Below are 27,408 nucleotides of genomic sequence, written 5' to 3'. Positions count from 1 at the left end.
GATCTTTTCTTACGCGTAAAGCTCTATCGAACGAATCAAAGCGATTAGAAAAATCGAAAGGATTGTCTCGCATGGAAAGGAAAGTGCAAGAGAAAGAAAGAGATCTACTTATGAACGGAAAAAGAAGTTTAGTAATATCGTTAGTTATACATATTATATATATAAATATATATATATATATATTCATATATATGTATATGATCGTTACACATTTTTAGAGATCCGATTTACTTTGATATTTATTATCATACTTAGAGTTGCCGATTTGTAGGTGATTTCGTAGTGTGCATTTAATATCCATAAGAAACGTGATAACTCGTGATCGCGGGGTGGATATGTGATATATTTAAAGGAACGATACTCGCGCAATGCTATTCTAGTCATGTATTGTATAACGTTGAAGAGTAATGGAGTAGTAAAGATGAAAACGAGGAAAAAAAAATTGAAAACAGGACATAGGGCTTTAAGGATAATTATATAATTATTATATGAAACGGATGCAAGAGTTGGTTGGTGATCGTTAATTTTTTCTTCGGACGCTCATCCCCGGTTGTCAGAGAATGACGATTTAACTCTATCGTTTTAAGTTTTAGAGGTCGACAATCATCGCGGAGTGTCTCTGGCAAAAATATTGGAACGGAGTAGATATATCGGATCTTGTTTCTACTTCGGTTACGAGAAAATAATGTATAAATAATGTATACTTTTATTACAATTTCCTTAGTATTCGTATTAGGATAGTGTTGGGAGGTCTTGTGCAATTTGTCTCATGTAATTTAGAGGGTATTATTATTGATGGCAAAGAGTGGAGTTGCTTATTGGAATGAATAAGCGGGTCTTTAGAATAAATCACGTAAAAGGAAAGAAATGGGTGAAGGGTTAAAGGTATTTTCGACAAACTCGCGAGAACGTTCAAATTGATTTTAGCTTTCATCGTGCCTAGTTTTTATACCATATCTGTCGCGTTTGCACTTTAATATGACACGAGAAGTTTGAATAGTATTTCACGTAGCTCTCCTCAAAGACTTCATTGTTTCTTGTTTCTTAAGGAAAAACAAAAATAGATAAACGTTTGGTGCAGATGTCGAATGTGAATGAATTGATCAGAAACGTGGCCCGTCGTACTAAAAAAAAAAGGAAAAAAAAAATAAGAAAAAATATATAATATATATATATATTAAAAAAAAATTAAAAAAAAAATAAATAAAAAGAGACAAAAAAAGGTTTAAAAGCAATAACGTAGCTCGTATGATAAACTGGTCTCTGAACGTGTGACAATTGAGACGTGCACGGAGGATGCGATCAAAAGGCACCCAAGGCTGTAATTTATTATTTTTACACATGCGATTGATCTTTTTTTTTTTCGTTGAAGCTTAATACGTAGATTCGTTTTATTTATTCATTTTATTTATTTATTTTTCTAACTCCCGAGATAAATGTATTATCTGTTACGTAATAATCTAATACTCATTCCGAATCTCCCTTTAACCATACAACCAAGTATATCGGAAAATGGAGTATAACAATTATGATAATTACGATAAAACGATGACGATCGATCTCGCATCGTTCTCGAAGAATTTCCAAATAAAATGTTGATCGTTTCAACGAAGTAACATTTACCAAGATTTATAACACTTTTAGATATCGAGCCAGAATACGAACAATCTAGTTCCTTACATATACAATTTTATTATCAGAATGTTTACTCGTTTTTTGCGATTCGCGCTACCGTTAAATAATCCTTATCATATGTACTATTTATAGGTACGAACGATCATTGATAATCACGTTACCGTTAATAATCATTAATTATTATCGCGATCACTATTGCCGTCATTAATCATTATTACTCTATTAAGGCTATACACAATTATTGTTACTATTAATGGTAGAACACAGTGAAAGTTAATACGTATCGCATACGCGTTATTATGTATGTATAAAGTACGGGACGCGACTGCTGAGTGCCGATATACGATGGATACTTTATTATTTTTCTCGACTAATCGACGATATCGATTCGTATGACCCAAGTAAACAATTCTTTATCATCTTCTTCTTTAAGGGACAAATAATATTAATACTTTTGACGTATCGTCGATTTATAGCTTTGATAACGTTTTTCAATTTCGTCCAAAATATATAGACACGTATATCGATCCATCAAACTTTTAAATACTATTTTACAAACATTTGTTTTCGTTCGTCGAGATATATTTCAATAAAAAGTCTTAATAATTGCAAGTTAAAAAATCAATTTGTGATTTATCCTCGTCGTTATCGTTAGCGTCGAGAAAAATAATATTCCGTTCATATTCGAATAGAGAGATAGATTGTGATGCAGATTTATACGCACAAGATCGAAACGAGAACTTGAGGACAACTGGTGGTGTCGTCGAAACGAACGATTGTAAGATATCGTTCTATATACAAATCGACGATGGATCTAATTTCCCGTTCGAAGCAAAAATGTTTCATCTAATTTTCGGTTTATCCCTATGCATGCATATTATAAATTAACCTTTGACTTATAATAATAATCATTGCGATATTTTAATTAAGCGTCCCCCGCCCATCCCTCGTAATTACCGATCATCTAAAAAACGAAATGAACAAACTTTGTTTCCGCACCGCGAAAATTGAAACGGCACTGTCCTGACACTTGGCTTTTTTATCCCAATCTCTCCTAATCTTTAAAAAGTATCATCGTATCCTCGGCTCTGTATCGATTATTTTTTGACTTGTCATCGTTTTCATTCAGAAACGAGCATGTATTGTAAATTGTCTTTGAAACATCCAACGTTCTTCCGTGTCCTTAATCAATTTTTTGACATTATGTTATAATTTCCAGTAGGTGAAATTAAAATACCTGCTCGATTCTGTTTCTTTGGTTTTTGCATTTGTGCATCGTCAATTTGTCATCCCATGGTTATCAACACACGCACGCGTTTTTTACGCACTCGTTACAGTATATCAGTTTCATTTATTTCGATTATTCATATTATGTCATTTCTTTCTACATTGATTCGTACATTTCGTTCGTTCATTAATCAAGTCTTCTTTTTTCTTTTTTTTCTTACCCCACTCTCTTCACTTTCATTCTCTCATTTAACCCATTCATTCAATTTTATTTCTATTCTCATTGATTTCTCCCCAAGTCTTTTATATCTATAATTGTACAAACATGTTTGCACGATCTTTTGACAAACGTAAAACATCTGACAGAGAGAGAATATCAAATTTTACATGATACGTTTAATGTATTTGGAAATTTTCTTCGCGATTCGAATGTTCGCTTTTTAATTGGCAAAATTTATTTGTCTATAATCTTGTTATTTTATGCGACGGTAAATAATAAAATTAAACTATCTTATTAAATTCAGATTGAAATGTCAAGGACTAGTATCTTTCTTTTCGAAATGTCGAAAGGCACGTGCAAATGCATTTGTAAAATCATTTTCAAGCCATATTTCGTCGTATCGTATTTTCGGTTATCACTACCCTCGTTGATTCGTACGCGTGCGCGTGCGAGTGTGCGTATATTCCGTGTACTCACGCACACCGTACTTGACAGATTACTTGTTATTGATTATAAAAATGAATTATTAATGGGAAATATTTGATGTAGCCGCGAAAGCGTCGAGAGCGTGGCATGCGACGAGAAAGTTGATCGGTAATATCGACAATTAGCGACTGACTGAACACTGTATTCACTAACGACTAACTATATTACACACGTACACATCTATACATATACACACGATTTAGTCTAGTCATAAGAATTAGTATGCAAAGGTCGTGATACCTGGCAATAGGGATCAAGGTATTAGACGTTAAAACGTAACATGGGTAACTCGTACGGTTATCCAAATTCATCGTAGTTCGAGTTAAATCTATCTGTCCAATCTTTGTGACTTTTTTTCATATCTTTTGGTCCCTTGCTGTTCGCAGATTTTCATATTACGCGTATAATCAAAATTGCTCGTCAGAGAATAATTAAAAGTCAGTTTCAAGCGTGTTACATTGAAAATGGATGAATCTCCCGACTGTCTCCTTTCAGAAACAATTTCAAATCTCATTTGAAATTGTCGATCAAACCAAACGGAGATTCGCGATAAACGGCGATCTAAAAGATCTTTCCTCGTTAAATAAAACGTCAGCATATGAAACGTTAAAAAGAGACAAAAATGAAAAAGCCCAGGAATTTTAACGATCGTTAAAAAAAGAATCTGCGTCATGTACGAATAAGAGACTCGAATAATTTCTATTATCTCGTAACATTCTTATTATGATTATTATTAATTATGATTATCATTATTATTATTATTATTGTTGTTGTTATTGTTATTGTTATTGTTTCATAGTTCGAACACGTTTTGTAGTTTTGTAGATACTTGATGTTTTAATCCCCTATTGCATATTCTAGGACATTTGTCATTCTTTCATTTCATAACAAAAAAAAAAAACAAAAGAAAAAACGAAACCAGAAAAAGAATATAAACTGAAATCGATGTCATTTGGAACGATGATCAGAGAAACGTCGAATGTGTTTCGGTATATCGAAATATTGCAAAGTAAAAAAATTGAAATCCTAACGCCATCCACACCAACACTCTACGTATGCTTCTCGACAGGTGGTGATATTAATCGGTGGAGCTACACAAACGGATACGTGAATTCTCCGGCATGGCATGTGCCGTTTCGTGTGAACCCGGTGCGTAACGTATTGGCTCACGCGACACCTCGCTCCCTGACCAATCGATTCCTTCCGGTTTACCCACGTTGAGAATCGAGAAACGGGGCCAATCTTGCGAAATGCGAAAGTGACGTACCACTCTGCAGGTCGGATTCGACAAAAATTAATCAAAACAGAATCGAAATCTTTTCTGAAAAAAGAATTTCGCGTAGAAAAGTATTGTCTATCTAACCAAATTTTAATTCTTCTTATTTATTTTTTTTTAATTATTATTATTATTATTATTATTATTATTATTATTATTATTATTATTATTATTATTATTATTTCAATTGACAACTCGTAATTCCTCTGAAAATAAGCGGAATGTTTAATCGTATGCAATTACATTAAAAAAACTATATACATCGTAGATGTTATCAAAGAAGATCGGATTGAACGGAATCCGCTAAAAAGATTTGTTGACGCAACGATTATTTGTATACTTTCCAATGATTAGTTAAGAATGATTCATTTAGATTTATGTTGTCCGAGCTAAAAAAACGAAAAAGTAGTTAACGATATAATTCGTTGATTCAACAAATCAACTCATGGCTGAAGATCCATTTTTTCTTCACGCTATTACGCTGCTGCTCTTAGTCATTTTTCTTTCTTTTTTTTTTTCTAGCCGCTACACGCCTTCTTAATTATTTATTCTTTCATAGAAAAGAACAAAAAAAGATCTTAGCAAGAACATCATTATTAGCCATTACTGGCTATATTAGCGCGATCGTAATTTCCATATTCATTATATAGAGAGGCAAAAGCGATAGATAAAATAATATGCAATATTAACGAATGGATCAAAGAAAAATTGTGAAATAAATATAAAGAACGCTGGAAGAAAAGAATGGAAACTTAAGAATTATGAATTAAACATGCAAAATTTCTATGATGTTGCTATCTTATAATTGTTACATTCGCACTGCACACGTAGGTGTTAGCATTAGAAATAGCGGTATGTTAGTTTGCAAGATCAATAAACTTTTGTTTAGAAAATGAAGTAACGTTCAATCGTAGTATACTTTGTGCGAAAGAAAAATATTTCAAGGATTTTTCATACTTTCTTATATAAACTGTCTACTTTGAGATCGAATTAACTTTTCAATTGTTCGTCAAATTTAGTAGCTTCTTTCAATGAGAAAAAAAAAGGAAAAAAAAAAAAAGAGAAAACTTTTTATGCTTGTTCAGTTAACCTGGCTTTGGCACTTCGACATTAAATCACGAGAGCACCCTTTTGCACTTTGTTTACCTTGTATTCCGTTGCGTTATCTCATTAATTACATTGCCTTATTTAGTTTTATGTTAAAATTTGTAGTGAATGAAACTATACGATATTTATTTAGCCATCATAGTTTTATCATGTGTCACGAAAGACATCGTTATGCCTCATCATAGTGTACCGTTCAATCCTGTCTCCCGATGTTGCGTAGAGATGTGAATTTTGGAAAATCATTGCCACGAACGAATCATTAAAATTTGTTTTCTCTTGTCGAATATCATTCCGCACGTTTCAAAGATGATCGTGACAAATAACGCGTGAAAATCAAATCGACAAAAGAGTTTTAATACGTGTACGATTTTTTCATAAAAGGTAATAATTTTTTATTACAGAAATTCTCAGGAACAATAAGATTTAATGTGCGATTAGAGAAAATGATTGCTACATAGAATATTTTACCAAGAGGTTGAACTGTTAAAGCGATTTAAGAAAAAAAAAAGTCAATCTTTTGTTTGTTAAAAAACTGATCAAACTCACATCTCTAATTGCAGTGTGGTACTAATCTTTCCTGCATCATACACACTCGTATTATACACATGTCAATTATCAATTATCTGCCGTTCTATTCTTAGGTACCTTATAATCATTGCATAGCGTTCCCTTTTCACGATATTTCGTAAATCTATTTATTACCACCTGTCATGATGTCCTACCACCATTTATGTCTCTACACCATGTTTATATAAATACACACAAAGATTCGTGTGTCATTCGCTCTATTTTCCTTTCTTTCTCTCTCTCTCTTTCTTTCTTTCACCCTTAATCGTGTGTTTCATACGGGTAATATCATAGTATTTTTGCAGCAAATGTGTAAAACACATATATACACACACAAACACCACATGTCCTGGAATCAGCCTTTTCTTATTAATCTTCTTTGATCTTCTATTTAATGTGGCCTTCTTCCAGGTGTTCAAGCTCGTTGTCATTAAATATGTAAATCAATGTTAATCACGGATAATAATGACTTCGTTATTATTAATGACTATGCGAGACAACTATTGTGTCATTATTGCGACATACGATGACTCTTATTCTTTATCCTTTTTAACGTAAAAAAAAAGAAAGAAAGAAAAAAAAAAGAAAAAAGAAACTTTTTCGAAAATGACTGCAAGACGATATGTCTTGAGATATCTACACCTGTAATGATTGATTAATAGATGTTATGTTCATTACTTCCTCGCTCGTACATTCCCGATTATTATAATCATGTGCCAAATTTTTGATAGCCTTCCGCTTGTGTTTCGATATTCGAAAAATATGAAGTATCATATTGTTAAACGACTGAATCCTTTTTACGCTTATAGAGTCATTTGTTCGTTAAGTGTTTCAAAATTAATCTTTTCCAATAAAAAAAGAAAAAAAAAGAAAGAAAAGAAAAGAAAAGCAAGGAAAAAAGCAAGCAAAGAAAACATGTACGCAAACAGATTCGACGGGGATGAATATCGTTCCCATCAAGGATTTGTCATATCGTCGCGATAGTTTTTTTCGCAAATGTCCTTAGGTACAATGAAGGTTTCGATAAAAGTCAGGAAATTGGAAGTTTAAAGAGCGTTCGTTGATACTACGATTGTCTTTATACGTTTTAATTAGAAATGAGAAAAAAAGAAATGATATCATTTTGATCTCGCTAAAGGACTGTTTTTTTTTTTCCTTTATCATCATGAGCGATTTTAAATTAAGATATTTATAGGAGAAAAGGAAAGAAAGGTTTTATCGTTGGACGAGTGTTCGTCGTGTCGGCTCAATACTCCCTCGTCTGTTCTTTGTGTAATTTTTTCGATCGTTTATCGATATACCGTACTTGTTAACTCTACACGCACCACATGAACACCCACGCACACATATACATACATATATACATACATACAATTAACACGTACATAAAACCTGCTACCCGCGGTGGTTCCCCTCGGCAAGGATATTTATGGATATGGCTGTCCATATAATTCTGCTATTACTTCCTCGAAAAACCAAAGAAAAGAAAATAAAATAAAATAAAAGAAATAAATACATAAATGAATAAAAGAAAAAAAGAGGGGAATCACAGCGTTAGAACGGGGGAAAAAAGCGATATTCCAGGCGTAGGAAGTCTATTGTACATTGATTATTGATACTTAATTATGATAACAATAAATTATATACAAAGTCACTTGAAAAGCCTCTGTAATTTCGTCTTGCTTTAGTTGCTTTTCTCTTATTTACGATCTTCGGTATTGGTCATTGAGTTTCTCAATTTTTGAGGTTTCTTCTCTTCTTCCTCTTTTGTTTTGTTATTATCATTATTATCATTATTATTATTATTTTTATTATTATTATTATCATCGTTGTTGTTGTCGTTGTTATCGTGGGTCTTCTTTCGTCCACTCGTTCTATTCTATTCTATTCCATTCTATTCTATTCTATTCTATTCTATTCTATTCTATTCTATTCTATTCTATTCTATTCTATTCTATTCTATTCTATTCTATTCTATTCTTTAAACCCACGTTTCTTTGGCGACCAGAATCCTCCCCCTCGCCAGGGTACGTGATCTTTTCTCCCTTCTATTTTTTCTTCATATCCGTATCTTTTTATCGCACTCTCGGATTCGTTGGTCGACCGGATGACAATACTATGTGTGAGTAATCCCTAAAATGCCTATCTTAACTGTCAAGATTGTTGACTCTTTTATCTTCGTTTTTATTCGATATATACGTATAATATACGCTCGCTAAATGCACTTCCGTCTGGTTATATTTTTTCTTTCCTATTTCCACGAGTTTAAATCTCGCAAGTGGTGTAAATATTTGCGATAGGATGTGTGAATAATTCAATGAAAAAGTAATGGCAAGATGAAAAGAAGAATCCTTGAGTTTCGTATATGCACCACAAATGTAAATTCGTGGACGATTGTTCTCTTTGTTGAGAATTTAAATGGAATGGCTTTGCTTGCTTAGGACATTTTTCGTCACACTTGTTAATTTTCTTACCTTCGAAAGACCACGTTCGTTTATCGGAAAAAAACGACCTCTTGATCGATTTATTTAAAGCACACGCCTGATATGACGACAGGGATTATCGAGAGAAGCATGCCGTATTTAAGAAGAAATTATTGCACGAAGTAGGAAGTTTCGTTATTCTTTACGTTCACATCAAAATGCACATCGGTAGTTTTTAATGAATGTGTTATGATCGCTCTCGATAATAATACTTTGAAATGGAATTTTCTTTTCTTTTGCAAACGCATGTATGTATACGTGCATATACGAATACATGCGTACGCTGAATATAATTATTTTATAGCAAATATTTTATAGTATAGTTATAATAAAAATCATTATTATTTAATAATTACAATACGTAGTTGCACGTACTTGCATTTGTTGTGTTGTACGTGATAAGATCTTTAGAATTGAAAAACGTTTCGTACGTCTTTCCTACCAAATGTACACGTATAAATTCCACGTTGTTTTTTTTTTTTCTTATTTATAACAAACCCCCCTATACTTTTCCTCGAGCACAATAAAAAAAGGGGTGATGCGTTGATAATTAGGGGAAAAGATAAGAGCGAATGGGTGCATCGTAGCATGCAATATTTAATAAATACTTACATCACTTTACTTACGCGTTTATTCCTGATGCGCTCATATACTCTTTATTTTTTCTTTTTTATTGTACTATTTTTCTTTTATATATAATATTCGGGTTCTTTTTTTTTTCTTACCGTTCATCATTTACAGATATCGAAGGGAAAAAGCAAGATGAATCGCCTAAACAACAACAGGAGAATAATAATTCAGTATTTACCACCGAAATGTCGCAAGAGAAACGAACGAATGGTGTAGCTGAAATGAACAATGCAAGTATGGTTAATTCGCCTGACCTTAGCCCGGTGAAGAATTTACGAAACGGAGAGATCGAGGAGACTGAAGTTCGAAAAACGAAAGTATGTTCCCGAGATAATTATTATTTCTGACATTATCAATTTGTCTATTATTAATAGACCGTCCTTTTTCTTACAGAGATGGCCAACCGATAAAGTTTATTATATCGCCAAAGAACTTCTTATGACAGAACGAACGTACAAAAAGGATTTGGACGTTATCAATGTGGTAAATATTTATAAAACGATGATAGAAACAATGACAATAATCTTAAAGAGTTTCTTTTTCTTTCTCTCTTTTTTTTTTCTCTTTTTAGTGGTTCAGAGAGGAAGTATCCAGGGAAGCAGAGTTAGAAGGGGACGTGGTTGTTTCGTTGATAGAGTTATTAGCGGATGCCCATGGTCCATGCCTTCAAGAAATGGAAGCACGTTTAGCACGATGGGAGAGTAACGCGCGCCATAATATCGGAGATTTTTTATACAATACGCTTCTCAACGTCCTACCTCTTTACGATCAATATCTCGAAAATTTAATCTCCGTTCTCGAGAAGATGGAGTATTCCATGCGAACATCACGACGCTTCGATCAACTTTGCAGGGACTTCGAGTCGCAGAAACATTGTTATTTACCTTTAACATCGTTTCTTTTGAAGCCGTTGCAACGATTATTGCATTACAACAATATTATTGATAGTAACGTATTATTTATTTATTTATTTTTTATGAATTATTTATTATCCATAAATATACATTTATGATATATTTATGATATATTTTTTGGTAGTATTGTTAGATCATTATCCGAAAGATCATACCGATTTCGAAGATTGCTTAGCTGCTAGAGATAGACTCGGCGAGACGTTACTCGAAGGTCTTACCGTGATAAACCAAGCAGTAAGAATATTTCATGTAATTTTGTATTACCAATCAAATATTGTTTAATACATTTGTTGTTTAAACATTGTAGGAAAATTTAGTTCAATTATGCGAAATGCAAAGAGATATTAGCGGCTTTGATAATTTATTTCAAGAAGGTAGGAGATTTATTAGGCAAGGCTGTTTACAAAAGTACAGTCGGAAAGGTTTTCAACAAAGGATGTTTTTCTTGGTAAATATATATATATATATGTGTGTGTGTGTGTGTATATATATGTATATACTGTAATATTTAAACAGTTTTATAAAATTCAGTTATACAAAGAACTAATTTTTTATCGTATAGTTCTCGGACGTATTACTATATACATTCCGCACTCAACAACCAACGCAATGTTTTCGTGTGCACGGTCAAATTCCAGTAAAAGGAATGAAAATTCAAGAAGGAGACAATAAAACTGGTACTGATCATGTGTTTGTAATCAGTGGATATGAAAACCAGTAAGTTTTATATAAATATATTTATTAAATATATATATATATATAGTATCATAAAACATAATACTTTTTTAACATCAAATAAATATGTTATAAATAATTCATTATAATAGATCCTTAACAGTAGCAGCGTGCAACGAAGAGGAAAAAGAACGGTGGATAGAAGATTTAAACATGACTATTGCCCAAGCTGATGCACAAGATGCAAAGCTACCATATTTGAGTTTAAAATCATGTAAGAAGTAGACAATTATATCTAATGGATTAATTTTAATAATAGTACCATGAAATGTTTTAATCGTTCAATTATTAGCAGGTTCTACCGATGAAGTGGGAGACAATGTGGGATTAGAAGCAGATAGAGGAAGTTGCGCAGATGTGAAGGCTTCGCAACGTAGTAACACGACCGTTCATGTGTGTTGGCATCGAAATACTAGTATTTGTTACATTGACCAGTTACGTGCATTTCAGGTAAAATAGGACAATTACTTATAAAGTTATTTTAATCTCTACAAAATAAAATACTCGATTAAAGTGTTCGATAATTTATTGAACTATTTATTTCAGAACCAGCTTAGTGGATTTCTATTACGGAAATTCAAGAATAGTAATGGTTGGCAAAAGTTATGGGTAGTGTTTACCAGCTTTTGCCTATTTTTCTATAAATCACACCAGGACGATTTCCCATTAGCAAGTTTACCTTTATTGGGATATACAGTATCAACTCCATCGGAAACAGATGGTATAAATAAAGATTTTGTATTTAAGCTCCAATTTAAGAGTCACGTATATTTCTTTAGAGCTGAAAGTGATTATACATTTGGACGGTAAGTATTTAAATGTTCATCATTAAAATTTTATTTTAATTCACATCTTATATCATTAATTCTGATTTTAGATGGATGGTAGTGATCAAAAGCGCAACTCAGCAGAGTTAAATATTCAATTATAATGAAAAAAAGAAGAGTGTCAAATATGATTTTTCATTTATGAACTATCTTTGTTAACGAATACGAGAACAGCATTTAGTTTTGTTTTTAGTAAATAATGAAGAGAAGATCAGAATATTAATTTTAAATACATTACATTCTCGATATTTACATTATGGGAGAAAAGACGAATTATTATTTTGCAAATTTATATTTAGTTTTATTTGTTGCTTTATTGTTAAAGTATCGCAAAATAATTAAAATTATTGACGAGGTATAGTTAAATAAAAAATTTCTAGAAAAATAATTTATAAAAGTAATAATTACTCATATATAAAATAGAAAAAATCAAATGTTACTGCCTTATACAAAAAATAAAATCGCAATAATATTCAAAAAATTAATGAATAGAGTAAACAAGTGAATTGTACAATAATAAAAATCAATCAGTATATGTAGTATCTTAATGAGAGAAAAAGTAAAGTTTATTGATATTAGATAATTCAAAATTATCTCATTTATATATAGTTTCTTATTATTATTATTATTTTTATTATTATTATTATTATTATTATTATTGCATCCTTGTAGGTTGCCTTTATTAGTTACATGCAAATAAATTCGTAATATAATATCATAAATAATTATATTAAAAATATTTTCTCATAAGTGTGATAATTACAATTTGAGTATTATATAACGGCTAAATTTAATTGTTAAAAAATCAGTTATTAGAAAAGTATAGTTTTATATGGCATGTGCAGATATGTACACATAGAAATATATACAAAAATTTAATACATGCCCTTTAGGAAATGCATTTCTTTTTATTAAGATTTTCTAATATTCTTTATCGTTAAAATATGGTAATGAAGTTTTGATATTATTAGTATTGACAAAAAACATATTAACATTTATATTGGACCATTTTTATAGGCTAGTCTGCTGATAATCTAAGTTATTGATATATTTGAAAAGACAATAATTTTGCTAAGTGTTAATATGTTTACTATTTTTTGTAATGCAATTAACATGATCAAGATTTACAATGAAAAGCAAATATTTAATACTAAAGACTTTATAATCTTGGCATTTTTTATATTTAATTATATTTCTCGAAATATGCGTGTAATTTATTGTTACAATTATCCATGTTGATGTTGTATTGGTATGTTTGTAATTCGCTCGATAAAATGATTTTTCTCAATATCCAAAAAGAATCATGAATCAAACAATACATCTTTTATAAATAAACAAATAACGTAGATATTCTTACGATCAATACTGATATGTACTATTGCAGCCATATAATACAATAAATCTTATAGACCAATTACATATTTATCCTTTTATTCAATAACTACCTGTTTTGTTAAAATAACGAATTTTGAAGGAATATACGACATTAAAAAATATTAAGAAGTCGGAAAGGAAACGATTCTCTATTGTTTCTGATATAAAAAATTTTAATTACCACTGCTCGCTTTGTAGTCTATTTAGTTTTTGTGCACGTAAATCGTTACAATGTGACAACCGTGAGAAAGATGCAATTCCTGTATCACGTATTTTTGCATCTCAAGACGTTTCAAATTCTTCTAACAAAAATATAATGTTCATAAGTTCAAAGAGTCTGTTCGTTTGAGTTTATATAAATTTTGTAATATAATTTTTTATTTTGCTATATTTACGTATTTTTTCGTTAACATTGGCAATTAAATTAATAATTATCGATCGGATACTTCTATAAATATAAAATTACGTTATAAGAACATCCAGAGCATTAATTAGTACTAAGCAAATGATACTAAGTTCCGCTTTTTATAGAATAAGAGATACTTGGAAATACCCGTGCGCAAATGTAAAATTTACGGAAAAAAAGTATTTGCTATCTCGACTCTGGTACTGGATAATTGTTTCTACGATATCAGTCAATACGATCACTCACTTACGTTTGACGATCTATGATGGATGAAGATATGGTCATGTAATTAAAATAACATGTGAATACAACGAATTATTTATACTATAATACATTCATTAAAATAAGTAATATTTTATTACTTAAAGGAGAAGGATTACATCGAAAAGAACATTTTTCAAAATATTAAATTGCTTCGATGTATAATTTCGTAATATTATATATCTTTTCCTTCCTGCGAAATGAAATAAATTTTCTTAATGCAAAATTAAATTTAACATAATGTAAATCTATTGAATATCGGTCAATGTTAAACGTAAGCAAGGGGTTATCAGAGATTTTTTTAGATATATTCTGGATTAAGATTATTGTTGTTTCTTTGAAAACACTTTCAATGATCTGTGAGCTATGATAGTAACGTATGATAGGATTTGAAGAATATTCTCAGAAGAAAATTTTCCTTCTTCGCTAAAGAGATTTATTTTATCTAAAATACTCTTTTAAAATAATTCCATTTGATAATTGCAGTGTGAAAGATGTGAATGTCCATTTATGTTCGGTATTCGTTCAATTACATGAACGTTGCACGTATTTTCCAGATTTTCTAATAAGATCTGAAGAATTTTTGTATGTATATAGCAAATTAATTGCTTTATTGCTAGAAATGACTATACACAGTTATTCATTATATTAACATATTATATTATAATAATAACAATTTATCATTTAAGTATATATATATATATAAACATATATATATACATACACATGTATATAAAAATTATTATAACTTATTTCCGTCTCATAAATCAAATCTATGAACTTCGACATTATCATTAAAAAGAAAAAAAAAAAAAAGAAAAAAAATTAGAAAAAAAATCTTACATTCGTAAAAAGTAACAATCATTCGAGATTTTTATAATGAGTCATCTATCAAAATTTATAATTAATTACCTGTCGTTAATACGTTTACGTTGAAATTTTTAAGTTCAACGACGTCAAATCTGCTCGAGGCTTTGGAGAACCAAAAAAATATGGGAAAGATTCGATCATCAGTTAGATGGATTACGTGTACCCATCGAAGATTACCTTAGCCTTGGGCACACGTTCGATGTTTTTTTGCCCTTCTTACTTTACAATCATATATATATGCATTCGATGAAACGTTGGTATTTCAGGAAGAAAAATAAAAGAGTGGGAGATCGGATATAAAGACGTGTCGTGCTTCGCGAAGATAGAAACCGATTTCATCATGTGGAAGCATCGAGCTATAGGCCTTCTGGCCTTACTGGCCATTCTAGTATCTGTTCATGCTGAAGGTAAGACCATCTTTCTTTGTTTTCTTCATTTTCCTTCAAATAATACTTTGTACATCTCGAAAATCATTGAGAATCTTTTCAGAGAATCATTATGTAAAGAAGAAAGAAAAGAAAATAATACGAAAAGTATTTTCGTGAAATTTAAAGCAATCTATACCTGCTTAACAAACATTAATTTCATATCGCAGAATTCAATTTATTTAATCATTTTCTAAGTATTACATTAATAATAAATGAATAATAAATTACAATAGAATATATTACAATAGATCTTCTTAGATCTTGCTAGATTGAAAGCGTCCTTTTAATATGGAAAAAAAAATTGACAGCTTGTCTATTAATCAGCTATTTATACCTATTGATTATAAGATAGTTAACGGTAAATGACTTTGCAAACTACTATCCTGTCTAACCACTTTTATAGATATAATCTCACGATGATCGAACACGTCTGAATCTTATAATAGACGCTGTAACTTTAAAGCGTTGTCATACTTGACCTTGGTTTCGGTATTTCCCGCGTGTATTTCATTGCGCTTATTGGAATTCTCGTTTGAATACATATATGAGAATGCTAATTTGAGACATTACCACTGGCCTAAGGTGTAAAACAAAGACGAAGAGAGTAGCTATGATGCAAGAGTCGTATGTTTAATTTTATATTTTTATCACGTTACTATCCTTGATAATCACAGAATCCTTTCTTCCTTAAAAAAAATCGGAGACGGAAATCTCCATTGATTTCGATTATTTTTTAATTTATTCATAAACTTTTATTCATTTAAAAGAAATCAATAAAACAAATTAATTCGTTTATTATATACCGCTTGTTTGTTCTTCACACATCCATAATTCTTATGTAATTTATTTCGATTTCCTTCGTTTTATAGATCTTTTCGCATAATTTCAATTAATGAATATGATAATCGACTTCAAATTCATTTACAAGAACAAAGGAAGTTGATTCGTTTGTTTACTCCTCATGCATCATAATTCTTACGTGATTTTTCTTCACTTCATTTATTTTGTATAATTTATTTTCGTATAATTTGACTTAATAAATATGATAATTACGATCTTACGTCATACTATGCTATTTTGTATTCATTTCTTGAAAATGATATAATCGTATAAGGAAATAAAATTTATCTTACCAGCTAAAGATCATTTAAAGCATAACAATAGAAAAATGGGCACCTAACACTAGTCCGAACAAAATGGATTGTTTTTTAAAATATAACCTAATTTATGGATCTATTAGTAATTTCTGACATATTTTTTAATTCTCTGTCAACAGTATCGTTTCTTTCTTATACGAAGAAGATCCATGATCCAGTAATAAATACTCTTCGCGAAAAGAGAGGTGCTGGATATGGTGGAGGTTCCGGTGCATACAGTTCAGCAAGCAGCTCTGCCAACGCTAATGCATATGGTAGTGGTGCAAACAGTTATGCAAGCTCAAGTGCACAAGCTAGTGCACAAGCAGGAGGAAAATCGTCAGCCCTATCCAGCGCCAATGCCAACGCTGGAGCAGGTGGATATGGTGGTGGATTAGGAGGTGGCGGTGGTCATGGTGGTGGCGGCGGATTAGGAGGTGGTAGTGGATTAGGCGGTGGTCACGGAGGAGGATTGGGCGGCGGTGGTTGTGGAACTGGTGGTTGCGGAGGTGGTAGCGGATCCGGTGGATATGGAGGTGGTGGAAGCGGAGGAGGTGGATATGGAGGTGGTGGAAGCGGAGGAGGTGGATATGGAGGTGGCGGAAGCGGTGGTTATGGAGGTGGTGGAAGTGGATTAGGCGGAGGTCATGGTAGTAGTGGAGGCGGTGGTTACGGAGGCGGTGGAAGCGGATTAGGAGGTGGTAGCGGATTAGGCGGAGGTCATGGAGGTGGCGGAAGCGGTGGTTACGGAGGTGGCGGAAGCGGAAGTGGTGGCTATGGAGGTGGCGGAAGCGGAAGTGGTGGCTACGGAGGTGGCGGAAGCGGAAGCGGTGGTTATGGAAGTGGCGGAAGCGGCGGATATGGAGGTGGAAGTGGATTAGGCGGTGGTCATGGAGGAGGATTAGGCGGTGGTGGTTGTGGAAGTGGTGGTTGCGGAGGTGGAAGTGGATCTGGTGGATACGGTGGTAGCGGAGCCGGTGGATACGGAAGTGGGGGTAGTGGATCTGGTGGATATGGAGGTGGTCCTGTAAAAGGCACACCAATCGGCGGAGGTAAATAAAATATATAGGGTATTACTTATACTTGAAATAATAAATAATATAAACTATATATTTATAATCGAAAAATTCAGGTTACGGCGGTGGTGGTGGCCAAGGTGGTGGTGGAGGTTTCGGTGGCGGTTCTGGTGGTGGTTACGGTGGTAGTGGTGGATACGGAGGTGGAAGTAGTGGTTCCGGTGGATATGGTGGTGGATCGGCAGGTAAACAAATCTATGATGTTTTATGTATTAGCTTTACAGCAAAGATATATATGACATACGATATTAAAACTGTTGGATGATACCTATAGGTTCTGGTGGATATGGAGGAAGTAGCGGCGGAGGTCATGGAGGAGGTGGAGGACTCGGTGGAGGTCTTGGTGGAGGCCTCGGTGGTGGAGGTGGACACGGTGGAGGACTTGGTGGAGGCTTAGGTGGAGGTTTAGGAGGAGGTTTAGGTGGAGGTTTAGGTGGAGGTTTAGGTGGAAGTGGAGGTGGATATGGTAGTGGTGGTGCTAGTGCAAGTGCAAATGCACAAGCTAGTGCTAACGCAGGAAGCTCTGGTGGAGGTGGTGGTTGTGGTGGAAGCTGCAATGGTGGCTATGGTGGTCATGGTGGTCATGGCCCTGGTACAGAGTAAGTTATTGATAAATCTAAGTCTACATCATAAATATATAGTATCAGAGAAATTTACATATTTACCAGGCATGATAAAAATTCTACAAAAAATTCTATACAAAATTCTACACAAGATATTAGCTTCTATCATTAATTAGCATATATCCAAAAATATTACTTCATATTATTATATTCATTTTTATGATTAAAAATTATGGGTATTATAGTTTGTGGATATTATAATTAATAAATATAAAGTTATAGTTATTCGATGATATTTGCCTTAAAGAAATTTGTTTATGTTAATTATTGCCTAACATATCATTCTTTAATATGTCACGATTATTTCTATTCAAATTTTAGTATATTCTCTCGTATTGGTGGCATAGACGAAGGAGCAAATCAAAGTGGTAGCGTGCAAGGTGCAAAAGGTGTTTACAGCAGTAGTGCCGCAAATATTGATTCGACCGGCAAAGGATCTTATAAAGTATCTGCTGGAAAAATCCCATAAATTACGAAAATGGAGATTGGAGAATTCGCCGAAGAACTTTTAAAATTTAAACAACTATCTTTTTAACTCGATAGAATATATGTACTTATATATCTTTTTTTTTCGGCACGATTTACGGTGCTAGAAACAATCTAATAAAAAACATACAGGATTTGTTATGTGATATTTTCTATAATCATATTAGAAATACTCGACCAAATACTCTTTAAAAGTAAGACAAGCGGAACCCTAATTTTATCTGTAAATGTAAAAAGTTCCAATGAATTCAAAATTTTAATTGTTACAAACATGTATTTATAAATTAAATACACATTATAAAAGAAAGTTCACATTTCTTTTTTATATCCATAAATAATTACTAATATTCTTTCTATTATAAGTTATAAGTTCCTGATAGCATTTCTTGTCCCTAGAAATATAAATATTTTACATGTTGATCGTAAAATTTTATATGAAATTTTTATTTACCTTTTTCATTTGTTTAAACGAACATTTTGTAACATATATATAATGTCAAAGTGCAGTTGCTTCAAATTACGAACTGTAAATAATAAAATAGAGTATTTTATATTATTATCTAGAAAGAGTTTTATATATATATATATATATATATATATATATATATATATATATATGTATATATATATAATGTATATATGTATATGTATATATAAAGTATTTTTAACATTAATATCTTGAAATGGGTACATTGTAAAAATAATTTTGCTCAATCCAATATCATATTTATGTACATAATACGTAAATAACATTGATTTGAACGACTTAATTCTACGTAAGAAATTATAAAAGTTTTGTAGGGTGTAAAAAAACATGCAATTAGTTAATTATATGTATATATATATATAAAGATATTTTCCAATTCTATCTAATTCATTCTTTGCACATTTAACAATAATAAGTAGCATATAACGATACTCACAATTAAATGTAAAAATATGTTTAATCATTCATTTTAAATGCAAGAAATGTATGATTGATTACGTAATTTATACAAACATAAATCTATTTAAACCTTGATGTAATGATTTTCGCTATGTATACACATATGTATTACACATGCATGAATTTTATCTAAAACGAGAAATATAAAATGAAAGTAAAAATCCAAACGATGATAGAACATCTACTGATAATAACTAATAAATATTTTTTTATTTCCCGATATAGATGCAAATATTGTTATCTATTTAAAATAATTACTATAAGAAAAAAATATTTGTAAATCTTTAAAAGGATTTTAGCAAAAATTGCTCTTAAAAAAGAAGTCATTACGTTAAGAAGCAACAATTCCTGTAAGTATCAAAATATCTTTGACAGTGCCTTTTTTAATAATTTCAGTTTCATTTTACTTAGCAGAAATATTCATGCAAAGTATTCTTGTATTTTATGATAATACTTCTAACTGTTAATTTTTACTGTTACTTTTATTAAGTATTAATCACTGATTATACGCCGATACTTTCTATTTGGAGGGAAGACGTCCTCATCTTCTTCTTTATTAGCAGAGAGAAAAGGATCATCATATGCATAATTTGGAGCCCATTTTAATAATAGTTTTTCAAAGAATTCTTCTAAATTACGTGCTTCTTGATATACTTGTGATTCAACCTAAAAAATAATTATTTTTTAGTATATTGCTTTAAGTAAACACAAATCACAAAAGCAAAGAGAAAATCTTACAGGATTATAAATAAAAGCGTTTTTAAACATCAATCTAATATCTGTCATGACTTGTCTTAAATCTGTATAATGATTTGGATGATCAGTTTTTAATTTATCTTTGATTACATCCAATGCAATAGGCTTCTTGATGATGCGATGGTAATCAACTATCTATTTAATAATAAAATATTAAAATAAAATATTTTTAATTGTATTCACACGCCATATATAAAAAAAGTTTATCAAGATGATATATTTATTATTTTTTAATTACTTCTGGAGATACGATTTCCCGAAAGGGTAAACTTTGCTCATATTGACAATACAGTTCTAAAACGATTCTTTGGGCTATTCTTAGCTCCTTGGCACTCATAGTATTCGGTTTTTTTTCTCCAGGTGGATCATCTGAGCAATCAAGTACATTTGTACATAGCATACATTGCCAAGTTTCACTTTCACTAAAATAATATTATATTGAAAAAACAATTTATTATATTTATACAATATAAAATAAGTAATCCAAGGAGATATATAAGTTTTGTAATTAATTTAAATACATTACTTACTCTGGAAATGATTTCAAGCTGGGGATATGACAATAGAGATGGAAGACTTTTGGACACTTATCGCAACACAATACTGCATCTCCGCCATCCATACACACAGCACACCAGTCTTCATTTGGATCGTCCTTTGTCATGGATGCTGTAGTATTTTTTGGATTATCTGTTGAATGTATATTCAACAAACGAGTTCGTATTTAAAATATTACAAAAACAAATTCTTTTAAAAATTTGTTTTTGTTCCACTATTATTTCAATATTATTTATGATATATCATTAATAGTTGTAATAAAATAATGTTATATCGTACACTAATACGTTATTATGTTTGAACAAAATAAATTCTGACCTGAAGAATTTTCTACCATTGCATTCATTCCTTCATCAGTGGAACTGTCCACTTGAGCAGAATCCATTTGATTTTTTTGAGCTTCTGGTATTACCACAATACCATTGCTATCTAATTTCGCAATGGTGAGCATTAAATCATTTAACGATTTTTGACAAAATTTATCTAAACTTTTCTCTGTTTCATCTGTTTTGCCAGGTGGCACAGGACTGGGTGTTTTAGGTACTGACGAACTTACTGCATGTCCTACAGATACTGTATTTTGAGATTGTGGTGGCATATCTGAGTTAATAGTCACATTGGTATTGCTGTACTTTTGATTATTTGGTTGTTGATTCTTTAATGTTATCTTGTATGTGTCATTAACAGGAACTGTCATAAGTGGTGCAGATTGATGTCGAGAGCCATAAAATGGAAGACATACATTAACATTTTGAGGAATATGCCACCGTGCTGCGGGTTGTTGCATTGTGTTATAATTTAAGTGTTGAGTTGATACAGAAGTGGGATTACATTGTTGTAATCGTAAAGCTGACACTACAGGTGTATTTGTTGGTTGGTATGTATGTGGAGGAACAGGCCTCTGAGAATTTCCAGCAGGATATCGATATGGTAATAAACGATATGGTACATTATTAATAGAAGGTCGAAATGGAGGAGGATTGTGTGCTAAAAGACCACGTAGACTTGTATTTTGACCAAGTTGTTCTATATGCACTTGTTGATGTGGATGTGTGGATGATGTAACTTGTTGATGACAACCACTTAGTGGACGTTGTGGCATCATGAGTGGTTGTTGCAATCTGTTATTATAAGGATGTTGTACTTGTGGAGATGAACGTGGAGGCATATTGTGCGCAGAAAAATGTTGTATGTAATTTTGAGATGGTGCTTGTTGTTGTTGAGTTGTTAGATGAAGAGGAACTTGTTGATAAGAATTTTGTTGTATACTGTTGGACTGCTGTGTTACAATAGGAAGAGGGGCAGTAATAACTGGATTTTCCATAGGTGTATTTATAGAAGTATTTGTTTGTTTTTGTTCAGACTGCTGTTCGTGAAATGATGCAGACGGTGTACTTGTACTAGCAGATGGAGATATTGAAGGATATACTCTTCCATCTACAACTATTGCACCAATAGATGAAACAACTACAATTAATAAAGTATTATATAACATTTTATATCATGTCTTTGATATAATTGATTGATATGATTATATCAAACCTTGCTAACTTTACCTTTTATTAAATCTGGTACTTTTTCAAAAGACAGATGTATTCTAACTGGTATTTCTGGATTAGGGATATCAGCACGTCGACTTTTTATACGTTGTAAATGACTTGTAACAGATCTGCGATTAACAAATAATTAAGTAATTAATATATACGTGTGTATATGTATAGGTATAGTAAGTAATTACATACTTTTTACTATACAAAAGTTCCATATCTGTGCCTTTATTCAAGGCATGACTCACAAACTGTATACAATGATCTGTTAGTTTAGACAATTGATCCAAAGCCACCTTCTTTTCGTTTAATGTGTTTTGTTTCTGATCGCAGACTTCATTTAAACGCATGACTAATTGTTTACCTCGTGTATTAATAGCATTTGTTAATCTTAAGAAAAAAACCAATTAATCATGGAAACGATCTTCAAAAAATATGAACAATTAAATCTGTCTACTCACTGTACTACCATCTGAGTTATATCTTGAACTAAATTCTTCTTTTTTTCCAAAATTAAGATTTGTCTATCTTCTATAACTTTCATAGCACTTCTTAATAAAACTCGTTTATAACTAAAAATAATTTTAATGATTAGGATAAGTCATAAGAAGATAAAAATAAAAAAGATATTTATAATTTACAATATCAATATCAATATCAATATTTGAATTTACAATATCAAGTTAATTAACAGTTACGTATTATTTAAATAAAAAAATAGACAAAATAATACCTAACTTCCTTTAAAAGGGTTGACACAGAAGATTTTGTTTCTGCAGCAATTTCATGAATGAATTTATACTTGTGATCACGATGATCACTTAATTGACAATCCCTGCAAGTTAATCTATCGCAGGTCTGACAAAATAAGGATAATTGTTCATGAGGATGAATAGTACAAAATAAATAATTCGGTATTTTTTTAATACCCTTTTTAATATTATCTCTGTCATTTGCAACTTCTTCCTTTGGTTTGATTGTATGATCTTTTGTTATTTTTAATCTTTGATGAGCCTTAAATAATGGAAAAATTATATGTTCATCTTTTGAAAAATTAAATGAATACATCAAGTAATAAATTTATACGATATAAGTTATAAAATAAAGCAATCACCATGACACAACTCTGGCAAATAAACTCCTCACATTCGACACACCAACTAGTAGCAATAGCATTATCATGACAGCTAGTACATTTTTTCTCTTCTTCTATTTCTACAGATTCGTCATCTGTTCCCATATTAACATCTTCTTCAATAATTTTTAAAATAAATCTGTTCTCGATTAAATGTTCTATTTGACTGGTAACATTGCAGACTTGGCAAGCAATAACATTGCTCTCCACTACAAATATATAATATAAATCTATACGTATGTGTTTATTTACTTGTAATAAATCTCAAAATAAAATATAAACAATTACAACAGAATCACTTTACTGTAACAATACTTACATAAAATATCAACATCGACAGATGTATTGTGATCTGTAATTTTATTATTGACACATGTAGTACAAGCTGCATGTAAACACTCCAAAAGTTTAGGATCATCACCAATGGTAAATGTTTTCCCACAAAATACACATTTTGATAAAAATGCTCGGGTTTCTGTCTCTTGAGATTCTGTGGTACATTCAATACGCTGTTCACATTCTTTTTCTGTACAAACAGTCTGGGACTGTTGTATATCTATCTTAGCATTATTTTGATCTAATGGTTCAGTTTTAACAGTTACTTCTGGTAAATGTATTTGTTCGTTATTTCTGGATTCCATCATAGTAATAACCAATAACTCGAGAACTATAAAAATAAATATTTAAAAAAGATATAAAGATTTTTAAAAAGTTATAAAAACTATAAAAATACTTTTATAATTTATAAAAATTACTATTTTCCATCGTACCATTTATTATCATTATTCCTCATTTTAATGATTAAAAACTTACCTTCAAGACAACATATACCCAAATTATAATAAAAAAAAGACACTAATTTTGAGGCACTCTTTAAAATGTGGTACTATACTAACTTATACGTATTGCTTTATAATTATATAAAATTCCACTCCACCAATTATATGTTATAAACATAACAATAATGTACCAATAAAAATAATTAATTTACAGTTTCATTATAAGGCAATAAGAAATTTACAATTTATCAAAAATCAAAATACATATGTACATATAAATAATTATATGTATGCGTGATTATGCACACGAGAATCGTACTTTCAATTTGAAATTTAAACGATTGGATTAAAATTGTACCTGATTAACAAAAATCTCTTAACTTAATTTATCCCTATAAAGAATTATTAGTTAATCTCAATATTACATTACAGAAATGTAGACACTATTATTTGCCCAACAAACAGTAAAGAAAGGTTATGGAGTGGTAAACTCACTAGTACTACAGAGAGTAGAGTGAGAGCGCGGGAGTAAGATAGTAAGAAAGATAGATAGATATTGGTGTGTATGGGAGAGAGAAAGAGAGAAAGAGAGAGAGATGGAGAGAGAGAAAAAGAGAGTGTGAAAGAGAGAGAGAGAGAGAGAGAGAGTGATAGAAAGAAAGAGAATGAGTAAGAGAAAGAGAGAAAGCAATGCTAGATCCCTGAAGTAAGCAACGCTAATAGAACGTATCTATAATCTAAAACTTTATAAATTGACATTATTACTTTTAGTTAGTTTATTATTGTCTATTCTTTTATTTTCAATCTTTTTAGTAAATGAATAATATAAGGAATAAATTTAGAATATAAAATCTTTTAGAACTGTGTTTATAAATATAATAAATTCATTGTACATACTAGTACACTAGGGCTTTTACTATTGTTTGGATCTATGGATTCAAGTTTTGAGTATAGTTCGAGTAGTCGGATATCCGAATATTAAGAGACTACTATATAGAATTTGATAAAATAACGAATATTAAAATGAACGTTATAAAATATTGTAATATTTTTTAATTATATTTACATATAAGAATTTGTTTCATAACAATTAAGTAAATAAAAACTCAAATAATTAAATAAAATCTCATTTTCAATTTATCTTTAAAAACTATAAAATATTTATAGTTAAATATAAGTGAATTCAATTATATCGGATATATCCAATAAAAATTATAATATTTCTTTGTTTTTCTTATTTTTCTTTTTATCTTCTCTTATGTATATATATATATATATATATATATATATATATATATATATACACATATATATACTCAAATTACTATATATTGTTAAACATTAATTAATTAAAATATTGAGCATCGTTCGATAAATTATTATTTTCAAGAATTATAATGTTAAATTATACGCGGCAACAGTTTCTTCTAATATTTGTATAATTGTATAATTATATATTTGTAAATTTCATCCAATTATTATTTAATTACAAGTATTAAATATATAGAGAAAATATAAATTCAAACAATTGAAAGTAGAAACATTGATATTACGTCATGTAAAATCAGATTTGATTTAATGATCTTACGTGACATTCGTACCGACAACACAGGAAAGCAAGATATTTTATGACACAGTTATTAGTAACATTTTCCAATGTAAATTTGTAGAAATTTATTAAAATGCATTTATAGCAATCCATGTTCATTCTCATATTCTTGCTCATGCTTCTGCTTCTGTTATGATTTATGATCTATATTTTATCTGGTTATTTAACCTCCTATGTGTTTTCTCAAAATTGAGACCTAACTCAATCACTTTCTCGAGAAAACAGTAAATTTATCCTAATCCATTAAAATCCTTTGGCACTTATTCAAGATAAAATTGGCAAATATACAAGAGAATTTAATAATACAGGATAGATAAAATAACGTATAATTTAACTTTATAATTTCAAAATTTTATAATTAATGACAGCCATAGTTTCTTGAAGATAAATATTATTTATAGAATATTATTAATAAAATAGTAAACATTCAGATATTACAAATAGTCTTCAATTTTTTTTGAATAATTCATTTTTTAACGAACCGATTACCCATATGTATATATTAAATATATAGATAATTATACATATAGATACATTAAATCTTACAAATTCTTTTCTTTAATTATTAAATACTTTTTATTTATTTTTACAGTATACAATTCTGAAATCGTCTATTAAAAATTACTTTAGAATTGTATTATATTTAATCTATTTATCTACCAAAATATAATTAGCAGTATATAAAATTTAAATACTTTAATATTTAATTAAAATTAGAGGGAAAATATTTCAGAAACTCTGAAAAATATGTAGCCCTTAGCTCAATAGTACTTGCGTTATATAATAATCTAGAAATAAATTTCAATTTATCGCAAGTATTATTGACCCAAATATCACCACGTGAAAGTTGCTGCATATGGAGACCCCGCTTACGGAAAGCTCTATTCATATAACGCGAATTATATGCAAAGAGAAAACATGTAAGCTTTCCTTTAAAAATTTAATCGGTTCCTCGATGATGCATCAAAAAGAAGAGAAGAAGAAAAAAAAGAGAAGAAGAGAAGAAAATAAAAATAGAAAAAGAAGAAAAGAAACTCGGAATGTGCGCTCGAGTGCGCGTAGGAAAGGTGGAATTCAGAACGATGGGTAAACATCTTGAAGATCGTTTCACTCGAGAAAAATCAAGTTCGATTTTTCCGTATTGAAAGAAGGAAACCCGTTCAAGGCCTCTCCTAAGGGGCCACACCCAAATGCCCATGCCATTGAGTCCCAACCGTGAGCTCTACAAGATAGAAGAGAAAGCAGCCACCCTAAAGGTTCGTTCCCAAGGGCCTCTACCAAGAGTTCCATCCAAAAGAAACTAGAGTAATT

At 30.7% G+C, this 27,408-nt stretch overlaps 3 protein-coding genes across 11 annotated transcripts in view; 2 read left to right on the top strand and 1 right to left on the bottom strand.

Moving 5' to 3' along the window:
* The window catches only part of LOC127062626 (FERM, ARHGEF and pleckstrin domain-containing protein 1-like), a 28,823-nt gene extending 15,299 nt beyond the window's left edge, over positions 1 to 13,524 (top strand). The window contains exons 12-21 of one of the 3 annotated variants that reach the window (XM_050991177.1): positions 9,743 to 9,948; positions 10,025 to 10,114; positions 10,203 to 10,578; positions 10,670 to 10,779; positions 10,853 to 10,993; positions 11,108 to 11,262; positions 11,373 to 11,494; positions 11,576 to 11,730; positions 11,827 to 12,086; positions 12,158 to 13,524. In XM_050991177.1, coding sequence (XP_050847134.1) covers positions 9,743 to 9,948; positions 10,025 to 10,114; positions 10,203 to 10,578; positions 10,670 to 10,779; positions 10,853 to 10,993; positions 11,108 to 11,262; positions 11,373 to 11,494; positions 11,576 to 11,730; positions 11,827 to 12,086; positions 12,158 to 12,197 — 1,655 coding nt within the window. In that variant the 3' untranslated portion in view covers positions 12,198 to 13,524. Of the gene's footprint in view, positions 1 to 4,637; positions 8,173 to 9,742; positions 9,949 to 10,024; positions 10,115 to 10,202; positions 10,579 to 10,669; positions 10,780 to 10,852; positions 10,994 to 11,107; positions 11,263 to 11,372; positions 11,495 to 11,572; positions 11,731 to 11,826; positions 12,087 to 12,157 lie in introns of those variants that run through there. The other 2 variants (XM_050991176.1, XM_050991178.1) reach the window with 2 other exon arrangements.
* Positions 13,525 to 15,268: 1,744 nt separating this feature from the next.
* Positions 15,269 to 19,074, top strand: LOC127062630 (uncharacterized). Of its 2 annotated transcripts, XM_050991190.1 has the most exons (5): positions 15,269 to 15,425; positions 16,723 to 17,634; positions 17,715 to 17,843; positions 17,933 to 18,257; positions 18,603 to 19,074. In XM_050991190.1, the coding sequence occupies exons 1-5, from the start codon at positions 15,359 to 15,361 to the stop codon at positions 18,748 to 18,750; spliced, it is 1,581 nt and encodes a 526-aa protein (XP_050847147.1). In that variant the 5' UTR covers positions 15,269 to 15,358; the 3' UTR covers positions 18,751 to 19,074. The 2 variants fall into 2 exon arrangements, with proteins under 2 accessions (XP_050847147.1, XP_050847148.1); XM_050991191.1 differs by lacking the exon at positions 17,715 to 17,843.
* Positions 18,833 to 25,127, bottom strand: LOC127062627 (E3 ubiquitin-protein ligase TRIM33-like). Of its 6 annotated transcripts, XM_050991181.1 has the most exons (15): positions 24,523 to 25,127; positions 24,029 to 24,376; positions 23,689 to 23,918; positions 23,308 to 23,588; positions 23,036 to 23,146; positions 22,770 to 22,964; positions 22,584 to 22,696; positions 21,346 to 22,494; positions 21,000 to 21,159; positions 20,708 to 20,891; positions 20,452 to 20,604; positions 20,235 to 20,379; positions 19,691 to 19,842; positions 19,219 to 19,291; positions 18,833 to 19,159 (listed from the first exon to the last, which is right to left on the bottom strand). In XM_050991181.1, the coding sequence occupies exons 2-13, from the start codon at positions 24,351 to 24,353 to the stop codon at positions 19,778 to 19,780; spliced, it is 3,111 nt and encodes a 1,036-aa protein (XP_050847138.1). In that variant the 5' UTR covers positions 24,354 to 24,376; positions 24,523 to 25,127; the 3' UTR covers positions 18,833 to 19,159; positions 19,219 to 19,291; positions 19,691 to 19,777. The 6 variants fall into 6 exon arrangements, with proteins under 6 accessions (XP_050847138.1, XP_050847139.1, XP_050847141.1 ...); XM_050991182.1 differs by lacking the exon at positions 19,691 to 19,842 and having other exon boundaries at positions 21,000 to 21,138; XM_050991184.1 differs by lacking the exon at positions 19,691 to 19,842 and having other exon boundaries at positions 20,231 to 20,379; positions 24,523 to 25,126.
* Positions 25,128 to 27,408: the final 2,281 nt, after the last annotated feature.

The sequence above is a fragment of the Vespula vulgaris genome, chromosome 3 (assembly GCF_905475345.1).
Source record: "Vespula vulgaris chromosome 3, iyVesVulg1.1, whole genome shotgun sequence".
Taxonomy (NCBI): domain Eukaryota; kingdom Metazoa; phylum Arthropoda; class Insecta; order Hymenoptera; family Vespidae; genus Vespula; species Vespula vulgaris.
Note: the sequence above shows the minus strand (reverse complement) of the source record. Positions and strands in the feature narration are given on the sequence as shown.

What these genes read in the sequence shown, in the direction of transcription:
- LOC127062630 (XM_050991190.1), top strand. Translation starts at nt 15,359, where the DNA reads ATGTGGAAGCATCGAGCTATAGGCCTTCTGGCCTTACTGGCCATTCTA. An exon ending in AGGCACACCAATCGGCGGAG is followed by an intron (nt 17,635 to 17,714) that starts GTAAATAAAATA and finishes CGAAAAATTCAG; the next exon opens with GTTACGGCGGTGGTGGTGGC. An exon ending in GGTCATGGCCCTGGTACAGA is followed by an intron (nt 18,258 to 18,602) that starts GTAAGTTATTGA and finishes TTCAAATTTTAG; the next exon opens with TATATTCTCTCGTATTGGTG.
- LOC127062627 (XM_050991179.1), bottom strand. Translation starts at nt 24,353, where the DNA reads ATGATGGAATCCAGAAATAACGAACAAATACATTTACCAGAAGTAACT. An exon ending in TTTGCCAGAGTTGTGTCATG is followed by an intron (nt 23,589 to 23,688) that starts GTGATTGCTTTA and finishes CCATTATTTAAG; the next exon opens with GCTCATCAAAGATTAAAAAT. An exon ending in ACGCTTTTATTTATAATCCT is followed by an intron (nt 20,380 to 20,451) that starts GTAAGATTTTCT and finishes ATTATTTTTTAG; the next exon opens with GTTGAATCACAAGTATATCA.